Consider the following 12,040-nt stretch of genomic DNA (forward strand, 5'->3'; position numbering starts at 1 on the left):
TATTTCACTTTGGGAAATGTTTTATTAAAGAATAAGAGAATGGACGGAGATACCTAGAAGACTTTCAGGGCACCTGGGTGGCTCAGTCTATTAAGTGTCTGCCTTCAGCTCAGGTCAGGATCCCCTGGTCCTGAGATCCTGCCTTCTGGCTCAGCGCCCTGCTCAGCGGGGAGTCTGCTTCTCCCTCTGCCCCTCCCCCCACCCTTGTTCTTGCTCGCTTTCTCAAATAAAATCTTTAAAAAAACGACTTTGGGATTATTTCTTAAGCCCTTGCTTTGAAACTCTTAAAATTAAGAGAAATATCAAAGTATCTAGTTTAATGTTCAGAGTTTATTAAAAGCTCAAAATGCAGCGATCTATTTGACATTTTTCTTTCCCTTAGATTTAGGCACAAAATACACATATCTATTGGGAAATTAAGGGTGAAAACACCACATGTGGATAACTAAAGCAGTTTTCTTTTCCTCACTCCACACCCCCCCCAAGCCTACACAACTGGGAGGTGGAAATATTGGTCACCCTAGTTAATCGCAGTAACTGTGTATATTTGAGAGTTTGGGAATGTAATACCAGGCAGCTGAAGGGGAATTTCATATATAATTGATGGCTTAGCTTTTTGTGTGTATTAAGCAATATGCTAGCTAAGCTTCATATTCACTTCCAATCAGCGGAGAAAGTTAGCTACATTTCTCAACTAGGATCAGTCAAAACAAGATTCTTCCTAGCCACACAGGAGTGCCTGTCTCATAGCACAGTCTTTTTGGCTCCTTCATTCACTAAACCTAGTTGAAAATAGTCCAAAGGAGACCTGTTTTAGACCAAATTTGAGAATGTAGATGCTAGGATGTTCAACTGTATTTGGTTGAGAATAATATTCATGTTTTGGAGGAGCTCGTGTACTGACTGGTGTATGTGTAGAAGTGAGTGAGCGCCTCCTTGCAGAGACTTCTGTGCTGCTTCGTTTTTTTAATATTACACAAATTACCGATACTCCGTTCTTGCTCATTCTCTTTAGAACTGAATCCCGGATAGAGGGAGGGATTTTCCTATACTATCCATCCTAGTTTTTCCATAAGAAAAATAAATGAAACGTGTAGGTTTTAGTTTTCTGTTGCATGTAAAAGAAACACCTGAAGTCCTTAGACTTTACTGATAGTGAAAGTTGTACGTTTTTAATCTCTTAAATATGCAGCCCTTCTTGATAGGAATTAAAACATGAACACTTGCCACCTTTTCAGAAGAAAATAAATGTTTAATTCTAAATGGCCTTCTAGTGCTTACTGTAACCACTCACAGGAGAAATTTTGAAAATAAGTACTTCTAGGAAATACTCTCAGAATGTTTATGTAGATAGCAGAGCAAAGGGGGTACAGAGAAAGCAGGTGGGGGATGGGTTGCCTTGTGTTTGTTAGTATTCGTGGAAGAGGCTGGGCCACAGGGCACCGCTGACGTCAAAGTGAAGTTTAAGCTGCTTCTACCAGTTGTGGGGGTGCAGTGCAGTTGGACTCCCAGTACTCCTCTGCAACAGAGACCCAAATATACCCTAGACATCAGTCAGCCACCGCCTGGGGCTTTTATTTGAAATACTGAGACCCCTGAATCCTGTTTTGCATGTAATTGAAGTTAGAGGACGTGTTAGGAAAAGCTGTTCTTGCCTGATTAGAAAGCAAATAATTGTATTCTGTTTCTGATCTTCATTTATAGCACCAGCAACAAGTGGTGCAGGCTGTGGAACGGGCCAAGCAGGTGACCATGGCCGAACTGAACGCCATCATTGGGGTACGTGGCCTTTCCATTTTAGCTCTGATCTTAGTGTGTGTCATCTGCTCGCTTGCTCTCTCTCTTTAAATTTTGTTCCACCAAAAGGGCAAAAGGCAATAGAGGACCACAAAGTGAAATTCAGCACTTTGCCTTCTGTCTCATGTGAAATTCGATGGCTACCTCAGAAACTTTGCATCACATTCTCACCAGTTCCCGTGGGCATGTTCCCAGAAATTCTCCCCTAAGGAGACTAGATAGTTCTTTTTCATAACATTTTCCTTTGCAATCAGCTCCTGTTGATGGCCTAGGTCTGCAAAAAAGATGGAGATTGCCCTGATGGTAAAATGGCCGTATTTCTCTCATCTTTCTGCAAATACTGTTTTTGGTGTACCTGCATACTGTTTTTGGTGAAATAAAATGTGCATTTTTGTATCTCCCAGCTACTCTTCCTCCCCTGTGATGAGTGGTTCTTAAGGGCTAGGTGTCCATTTGTAGTAGGAGTACTAGATGAAAGGTGTACCTTTTGGCAAAGTCAGTGGCCCAGTTAGGAAATTCTTCCTGGTGATGGTAGCTTTAATGTTGCATAGAAATCCTGCTGGAATTCATAGGTTTGGGCAATCACTCCAACTCCGCTTAGATTTTTGTTCTCCCAGATGAAGGTAACAAGTAATAAAATAAGGTGCTAAAACTTAAGCGATAGTAAAGGTGAAAAATCTTAGCTGAAAAGAGCACAATATCACATCTCTATTTATGCAGCTGGTACAAGCAGTTCCTTAGATTATTCTAATGAAGACAGTACAACTATCCTTTCCTCTCTTGGCCCCCTCCAGAATACTTTTTGTGTATAGATTATACACAAAAGTCTTTTCTCTTTTTTCCCCCCTCAGTGTATCAAACACACTTTGAAATGCTAATTATTCCATTTACTTTCATTAAAATTCAAATTGCTGAGTGAAGATGCGGATAAGGGTCGCCTGATAATCAATCTGAAGTGAAGATATTGCTTCAGTTATGCCTCTGTCTTTTAACAAGGAAATCACAACTCTGGGATGACTGGCGTTGGTGGAGCCATGTCTGATTGTGGCTTGTTTTTTAATGGGCTATTTTGAGCTCTGTTTTGTGGGCCTCTGACCACAAGAAAATACCAGTAGTAAATTGGAAGACATCATAAATGGGAAGGGGCAACTTTTATTTCCTCAGAAGTGCGCCCTTGGAAAGAAAGGCGCAGAACCAGCCGTGCAGACTCATCTGTGGGACACTTTCTACGCTCTGGGTTTGAGGGAGAGATGAGAGAGGAATACATTTCACAAGTAGTTTTTATTTCATAAAACTCCGGAAAATAGCGGCGCGTTACATTTTTTAAAAAGTTGAAAAAGCTTTAATTTTAAAGTTAGTTGTATAAGTCTATTCCAGCCGTGTTTGCCTGAAGCACTCATATTCGCGTTGGGATGTATTTTGGTTATCAGACCTCCCGAGGCCACCGGGGATAGAACCTGCGTTTCTCGCCCACTACACCACTGTCCGCTGTTGAAGGAGAGAACGTGTGCAGGAGGACTGATAGGGGAGCATGCTGGGTCCTTTCTGGCTTGTTAGTGTTCATTGTTTGTGTGAACCGCTAAAACATGAGGAGCCATCCTACCTTAGGACTGGTTGGCAGCCGTTTCTCTGGGAAACAGGAGGCTGTGGAGAGATTAATCTAAATCAAAAACCCATTGTTTTATATTGGATGTTGCTTCAAAATAGGAGGGAAGATCTAAAACTCAGAACAGGTTCCCTTCCCTTCACACATCAAGTATATTTTTAATGCTGTTTCATATCTGTTTCATTTTACATATCTTGTTTTGAATGGGATGGCAGATTTCCTTTTCTCAGGGAAAGGACGATTTATTAGACTGTAGTCAAGTTACTGACATATTGTATATATATGATTTAATTATTAAAATACAGCAAATTTAATTTTGTGCCCTAAAAAACTTACGTGAAGAACTAACTCCGTGGAACCGCGTGCTATCAAAGCAGCACGTGCTGTTTATGGATCTGGTGGGGATTCCAGATTATTGGTGTCTGAGCAGGAAATGGAGTCACAGTCACATAATCTGACTATTCTGAAAAAATAGATTGCAGAGATAGAAAAACAAACCCAGCTGCTTTAGGGAGCCAGAAACCAAGTGAAAAGGAAGAGCCCCGTTACAAACTCACTTGATACATTCCTACTGCTGCTGTTCTCTGTGGTGTGTTGTCTTTGTCTGTTTTCAGCGCATAATGCCTCCTGTCCAGTAGTTTTCAGTTGTAACATTGTGTAATTTTCAGTGCACCTGCTCTTCCGTGTTGTAAGGTGTGCCATTTTGACTAGCTACCAAAAGTAATGAGGGGCCAATTTTAGATTTTTGTACTTGGTTTTGGGAATGTAGTTGGCCATGGTTTTTTCCACTGAGGGAATGAAAATTTTCCTCCCAAGAAGCAAAGACCCATCTAAAGCCCCTGCAGACAGACCTTCATTTGTTTATCACTACATATGTATCTGTTTTATATGTATGCACACCATCCAGACAAGTGCAAATGTTCCCAGATTTAATGAAATCTGATGAAGCACCTTTTTAACTCTGCAATATTATTCTACCTTCATTGGTAAATGAGCCAAACCAGTGATCCATGCAGTTTAAATGCAAAATGCTGAAGTGAGCCCGAAGAAACCTGGAGAGGCGGCTTGTTCTCTTGACAATAAGCTAGTTGTGTTTAATGGAATGAAACACAGTTATAATGATTTCTTTCACAGGTCATGTTCAGTTTAAAACTGTTGATAGATTGAAATAAGTTAAATATCATTTATCTTTTATTTATAAGGAAAAAACCTAGGAAAATTCCTCTGTTGTATTCTATAGTCAATATTTTGTGTGTTGTTTTGAGTTTGTGGTATCTCCCATTTCCTTGAAGCTTTCCCGGAGTTCCCCCAAATTGGCTGAGGGAATGTTATGTATCTAGTTTGATCTTGTCATGTGTCCTACTAGCTACTGTGTTTTTAAATTAGAATCTCTGCGAGATCCCACTGTTGGAACAGTACACAAATTGTAGTTTTAAATCAGTAATATGATCTAATTAGAAATGATGTTTTCATTTCCTGTATTATTAAATTGAGTCATCTGACTATCTTAAAATGCTTTTTAAATCCATTACACTATATAATCAGCACATGCTGTGTGAATGTGGTTATGCTTAATAAAGGAGACTGGCTTGGAACCTCATAAGAATTTCACTAAAGAAGCCACCATTCGGGAAAAAAAGTTTTGTTAGTACAAAGATTGGAAAAGGAAATGTTTGGCTTGTAAAAATAGAAAGTGGGGTTTCTTTGGAATTCCCTCCACCCTCTCTTTAACCTAACTCCTTGAGGGGGTAAAAAAAAAAAGGTAGAAATACGCATTTAAAAAAAAAAAAAACCTTAAAAAAAATTCCTTAAGAACAGGTATGCCATGGTGTTTGTAGGAAAAAATGCAGTTTAGCACAAGAAATGCTGAACCGCAATTTTTAGCAGTGACATTTTAATGATAGGAAGTCTGCAAAATTATTTGCCATCAATTGTGAAGGCAATAACAAGCCTTGGTGGTTTTTCACACTCTCTGTATTAAGTGCTTTCAGAATGACAGCGTAAACTGTGTTAGAGAACTCCAAGGAAGTAAAACTGATTAAAATGTTCATGCTTGAATGGTGCTGATGGAATAGTTCATTTGGACTTTCTCTACCTCCTGCAGCTCAAGCTGAAATATTAAAATTCAGTGGATTTAAATCTCTCTCCTCTCAGCTCAGGAAAAAAACATTACATTTTAATAGGTTTTAAACCCATAATTCATTGGTTTGGAGCAGCACTATTAAATCTATTTAAATATTACTTGTATTACTAAGGAAATGATTTAAATGACTTTGCCTTTACCATCCTATGTGTTTGAGTTAGTTTAAAAAAAGGAAGACAATACCTTCGGGGGTTTTTTCTTCCTCTTAGCATTTTGTTTTATTGTCCTTGTCATATAATTGGCCCTTAAATTACACACACACACACACACACACACACACACACACACATTCCAGATTGACATTTTGGCAGAGGGTCTTGTGGTATGACAGTTTGAAAACGCATGTCCCTCCTTTTCCATTATAGATTTCAAAACTGCCATTTTAAGTTTCAGAGGCATTTAGATACGCCATTGTGGTAATTTTTCTTTTTGTCTTTTTAAATTAATTAATCATTAGGCAGAAAACTGGAAGATACAAATATGTGGGTATTTATAAAAATGTGTGTGTGTGTGCGCACGCGTGTGTTCATGCCTGTTCTATCACAGCTTCCAGTAGCACAAAATTTGAAATACAATTAAAAATACTTCACTTTCTCAACAAAAGCAAAAAGATGTTAAGTATCCAAGAGCCACATTCTCATCCCCCCTCTGTATTTGCTAATAAAGGACTTGCAAGAGATATTGTTGATTTTGCAGTGGCTGTGCTATTGTCCTCTTTTGGGCACAGGTACCCCCACAGTGCTGAAGCAGTGGTGTCCCTCCTGGGCTACCGCATTCTTGCAATTCCCTCATTTCTCTCCTCTGCCTTTCCCTCTGGCCATTGCCAGTACAAGTACAGTGTTTCCCCAGGCTTGACAGCACCTCTCCTCAGCCACACTGGGAAGCTCTTGCATTTCCTGGTGCTCTTGGTGGGGAATCCATCCTTCACTTATGGCTGAGCAGTATGAAAGGATGAGGTATTTACACATACCCCCATGGGGTAATTCGGGCTGCACAGGCAGTCAGTCAGTGAAATGACCTCCCTCCTGCCCCATTGGTGGGGAATTTTGAGGTGCTTTCTTCCTTGCTCCATAAAGGGTCCCAGCAGGGCGGAGTTTCAGCTAGCTGCCCACGGTAGTCATCAACTCAGGGTTACATCCTTGTTGTGATTTTCCATTCTTGCCTGATTTGCTTTCCCTAGGTCCCACTCTTGTCCTGGGATCATTTCTTAAAATTATCTGCAGCCAAAGCCCTGTCTCTCTACTTTTGGAAGAACTAGAAAACTCAGGATTTTACTTCATCGGCCCCAAGCTCTTTCACGGGGGTTTCTGGCAGAGGTAGGCAGCTGTACTCAGGTGCTGGGATCGTGGTTTGTTTTCAGACATGAGCTCTGTGTGTAAAACATTTTTTCTTGAACAGCTCAGCTTTTACATTCTTTTTAAAATAAGTACTTTCCCATAAATTTATAGGTGAGCTTCCCTTTCTTTTTCTTCTCCCAACCGATTACTGTTGGTATTTTCTAAATGTATGTAATATGGAATGATCTTAAAAACAAGCTATGAAATAGATGTGTGTTTCATCAGAGATCGTTATTCCACCCTTGTGACTGTCTTCACCAGACAGTGTGCCTGGAGTCTAAAGGCTTTATGAGATATGCTGGCCACTGGCTGCGTGATGGGCACAGCTTGCTGGGATAAGGGCTGGGGGAAAGGAGGCTGGTTTTCTGCAGTTGTAGGGCTTTGCTCACCTGCTCTCACAAGTATGATCGACCCCGAGATTGCATGTAAGCCAAAGCAGTTTTATATCATAAGTCTATACATTCCTCTGTATCTTATGTTGGTATGCCTGCCCCTCACCCTTTTTGTTTTGTTTTGTTTTTAACTGATTCATTTATTGTGGATCAGGGGGCTACATTATTGAGTGATGCAGTCATAATCTAATCTTTGTGCTACAATTTGATGAAGCTCTAAGAGGCAGTAATTTCCCTTCTCTCATAGCAAAGACTCTCATATATTTAAGTAATTTTTTTTTTTTTTAGCTCTGTCTCCACTTCAGAACTCCCTAAGAAACCTGGGTAAAGAACAAAATTTCTAATTTGTATTTATGGTGTACTCTGTTAATTTCTGTTACATAGCTTTCCTAGAAGAAACTTCTAGAAGCTAGTCAGTTTTTTTCTTTCTTTCTTTTCTTTCTGTCTTTCTGTCTTTTGTTTTGCCAACCTGAAGTACTACTCTTTTTCTTCCTGTTGAGGAAAGAACCCTTCTCTCCCTCTTTCTCCCACCTGTATTTCTTTTTTTTTTTTTTTTTTAAAGATTTTATTTATTTATTTGACAGAGACAGAGACAGCCAGAGAGAGAGGGAACACAAGCAGGGGGAGTGGGAGAGGAAGAAGCAGGCTCATAGCGGAAGAGCCTGATGTGGGGCTCGATCCCACAACGCCGGGATCACGCCCTGAGCCGAAGGCAGACGCTTAACCGCTGTGCCACCCAGGCGCGCCCACCTGTATTTCTATAACTCAAGGTAGAGCTCCGCACAAAGTGTGACGAGTTGCAGAATGTGTTTGGGTGGGTGCATCTGACTTAGTAAAAGGCCTGTGGGCTTTGTGCTTCCACTACTGAGGAGAAGGTGGAATTTCCCAGTCTGTGATCTGCACGTCATTCACACCAGAGCACAGCAGGCTGAGCCTGGGTAGGGGTCCAGGGGTCTGGGTGGAAGAGTTAAGGCAGAAAAGCAGTTTTCACCCAGGGCAGCTTGCAAGCTTGTACTTTGTCATTCCTTTTGATTGGTTAGTGGTTTGTTTTGTTTTTCTTTTTTGCATCCCTTTTTCTTATTCTCTTATTGGCATCTTGCCCTTAGTGACCCTACAGGCAGCAGCAGCAGCTCCCAGGTAGCCAGACCCTCTGCCTCTGCCCTTCGAAGCTGGGAGGGAGGGGAGAGGCAGGCTCACCCCAAAGAGCAACTCAGAGGTTTAAAGGACTTAGGCTAAAAAGACTTGGTGTGTGTCCTCCTCAAAGCTCCCTAGGATATCAGTTTGGGAATCTTTTACCTAAAAATGCACTTGTGATCTTAAGTGTTTTCCTGAGGTCCTTTGTGAAAAGGTTAGGACCGTTTATCAAATGGTTAAAAATAGTGATTACATCTACTCCTTCATTCATTAAACAAGTATTTGAATACCTTCACCAACTCAGATCAAAGGGGCACATTTTATGTTCTGATATTTTTAAACATTTTCTAAAGTATACTCTGAAATGATCCTCAAATTACATTTGAATCATTCATCTTTAAGGTTTTGGTAGTTGTAAGGTTTCTGGTTTTGCATTTTACTACACATAATCAACTTTTAATTTACACATTTTAATTTCAGTAAATCTTTAGCTTCCAAGGACAACAGAATAAAGAGAAACAGAAAACACAATAAAAATGAGGCATACCTCTATGAATTTATATTTTTTATATTTGGAATTAGAAATCTAGCAATACACATTCAATATTGATACTCTATATATTTCAAAAAGATTTATCGAGGTATAATTGAATAAAAGTGAAGTTGACCCTTTCTAGCATACAGTCCTATGAGTTTTGACAGCCGAATAGAGTCATGTAAACTACCACCGCTGTGGAGATACAGAATATTTCTCTCTTGCCCCGCCTCCCCACATTCCCTTGTTCTGTGTAGTCAGGTCTTTTCTCTACCCCAGCCGCTGACACCTGCCCATGAAGTTTTTTTTCTCCCAAAGTGAGCCTTTCTGAGAATGTCGTATAAATGGGATTATACACTATATAGTCTTTGAGTTTTCATCTTCATTTAGAACAATGCATTTGAGATTTGTCTGTGCTTGCCTGTATCCCTAGTATCCTTTGTGTGGCTGAATGATATTCTATTGTAGGATAGGCTAGTGTGTTTAGCCATTTACTCCTTGAAGGACAATTGGGTTAGCTGTAGCGTTTTGTGATTGTGAACAAAGTTCCAGTAAATATTAACATACAGATTTGTGTAAGTTTTTGTGAGTGAATATAAGATTTCCTTTCTTCTGGGTAATTACCTGGAAGTGGGATTGCTGAGTTACATGGTTAGTGTATTTTGGAAGTAACTGACCTACTATTGTCCAAAGCGACCATGTAGTTTTGCACTCTCACTAACACGCTCTGTGAGACAGCTTTTGCTCCACATCTCCAGCAGTACACGGAATTGGAGGCTTTGGGAGTCTTCCCCGTTTCTGACAGGTGGGTGGTGCTACTCTGGAGTTGATGCATTTCCGTAGCAGCTACGGAAGAGTGCCCGTGTGTGCTTACTTGCTGTCTCTCTGTCTTCACTGGAAAGTTTCTGCTCTTATTTTTGCCTCCCTTTTTCCTTGAGTCTGTTATTTTTTTAATATGAAGTTCTGAGAGTTAAAAAAAAAAAAGTCTGAATGTAAGTCCTTTGTGTATTTTGCAAATAATTTCTCCCAATCTATAATTGTCCTTTTATCTTTTTTAATACTATCTTTTGAAGAGCAGAAATTTTTAACACCAAGGAAGTCGGATTTATGAATTTTTTTTCTTCATGAGTCTTAACTTTTGGTGTGTCTCTCAGCAATCTTTGTCTCACCCAAGGACCACAGAGATGTTCTCCTAGCTTTTCTTCCAGAAGTTATAGGTTTAGTCCTGTGATCCAGTTTGAGTCAACTTTGTTTATGGTATGAGATATAGATCTAGTTTCTTTCTTTCTCTCTTTCGTTCTTCAGATGGACCTTTGATTCGATGGTTCCCAGTACCTTTGTTAAAGTAACGCTTTTCTCCATTGAATTGCCTTTGCACGTTGTTGAAAATCTAATGACTCTATTACCTAGGTCCTCTTCTGGACTCTCTTCTGCTCTGTGAAACTGGGTGTCTGTTCTTTTGCCAATGACACACTGCCTTGATATCCGTAGCTGTCATTATTGATATTCCCCATTCCATTTTGTGCTTATTCTTTTCTGTTCCAGTACCCCTCAGAACTTGAGTCTTCATTGTCCATGTCCTAGAGACTGGCTGAGGGAAGAAGGGAAAGAATCCAAACTCAGTAAAAAACCTTCTCTCCGATCAAAAATGGTATCTATTCTGCCTCCAGACTGTTCTGTCAAGGGTGACTGCACTTGTTGTCTCCCTCCTCTGGTCTCCAGCCTCTTCCTCATAAGGCTTCTTGTTTACGCATTTGTCTCTCTCTGCTTTATCCTACCTGCAGCAGCCAGACTGATCTTCTGAAATACAACTTGGATCCTATTGCTCCCCTGCTTAAAACCTGTCTCTGAGGGCTGCCAGTTTTGCTTAGAATGAAGTCTGAATATCTTCCTGTGGCCTACAAATTTCTTCATGAGCTGACTCTTTGCCCACCTCTCTGATGTCACATACCACTCATTCTCTTCGTTTGACTGTATTTCACCCACATGCCCACATTGGCTTCTTTCTTCTCTCCCTGGGTCACCTCAGGCTGCTTCTTGACTGAGGGTTTGTGCATCAGCGCTTTTGAAGGCCCGCCCTCCATGTCCTGACACGGTCTTCCTAATGCTCCTTAAAGTCCCAGCTCATGTATCTCCCGAGAAAGGACTTCCCTGATCAGCCGGCTTTCGTAGCTCTTTTACCCAGTTCATTCTCTGCCCTGTTAGCCCGTTCTGTACTTTTCATAGCATTTACCATTTATTTGTTCATGAATGCATCACACTCCCTTCACTAGCAAGTGAGATCTTGTTCACTTTTCCTGCCGTGGTGCCTAGAACAATGTGTAGCTCGTTGTGTTCCATGAATATTTGTACAATAAGTACTCAGTAACTATTTGTTCAATAAACGTGCAGTAATTTATTATGCTTAATAAATATTTGTTAAATGAACAAGTACTCTATTTTGATCTATTTTTGCATCCCCCCCACCACCACACACACAATTTTGAGAGGAAGTTTGGACTGGTTAAAAATCCACAATCCTGAGTGTCACTTACAGTATGATTTTAGGAATCTCATTTAACAGTTTTCTCACCTTTAGGCTGCATGGCTGGAGCAGATAGCCACTAAAATATTACCACTTGTCTAACATTGTATGCATGGTATGATTCCTGATCCTCTTTATTTTGGTAACTATGGGTTTTTTTATTTTAAAACTAAAGGGCCTTTTGTGTCACAGTTATTTCTCTAGATTTACAGCCCTAGGCTTAGATTCTTTTCCCTAAACAGGTAAGTAAAAATAGCCAATGTTTATGATTTGTTTTGTGTCAGTACTGTGTTTAATCTTCACATCGACCCCATGTGGAAGATAGTACTACTCTCCCAACTTTACAAAAAGTGAAACCAAGGCTCTGAAGGGGTATGTAGTTTTCTAAAGGCCACACAGGGAGGAAGTGGCAGAATGGGGGTTCACACTTAGACCAACTTCAGAGCTCACACATTTAACCATTCTGTTACACTTGTCCCTTATTTGTTCCCTCGACTCTGTGTTCCTCTTTCTTTTATACTAGGATCAATAGTCTCTTTATCCCAAGATCCACTGTAGGATTGTCCAGTGTT

At 40.3% G+C, this 12,040-nt stretch overlaps 1 protein-coding gene across 2 annotated transcripts in view; it reads left to right on the top strand.

The window, feature by feature from the left end:
• Positions 1 to 1,668: 1,668 nt before the first annotated feature.
• Positions 1,669 to 12,040, top strand: part of TLE4 (TLE family member 4, transcriptional corepressor) — an 89,634-nt gene continuing 79,262 nt past the window's right edge. The window contains exon 1 of one of the 2 annotated variants that reach the window (XM_019808727.2): positions 1,669 to 1,779. In XM_019808727.2, the coding sequence (XP_019664286.1) occupies positions 1,753 to 1,779 (27 nt within the window). In that variant the 5' untranslated portion in view covers positions 1,669 to 1,752. The remainder of the gene's footprint in view (positions 1,780 to 12,040) is intronic. The other variant, XM_002927980.4, reaches the window with a different exon arrangement.

Source organism: Ailuropoda melanoleuca, chromosome 17 (genome assembly GCF_002007445.2).
Source record: "Ailuropoda melanoleuca isolate Jingjing chromosome 17, ASM200744v2, whole genome shotgun sequence".
In the NCBI taxonomy this organism is placed as follows: Eukaryota; Metazoa; Chordata; class Mammalia; order Carnivora; family Ursidae; genus Ailuropoda; species Ailuropoda melanoleuca.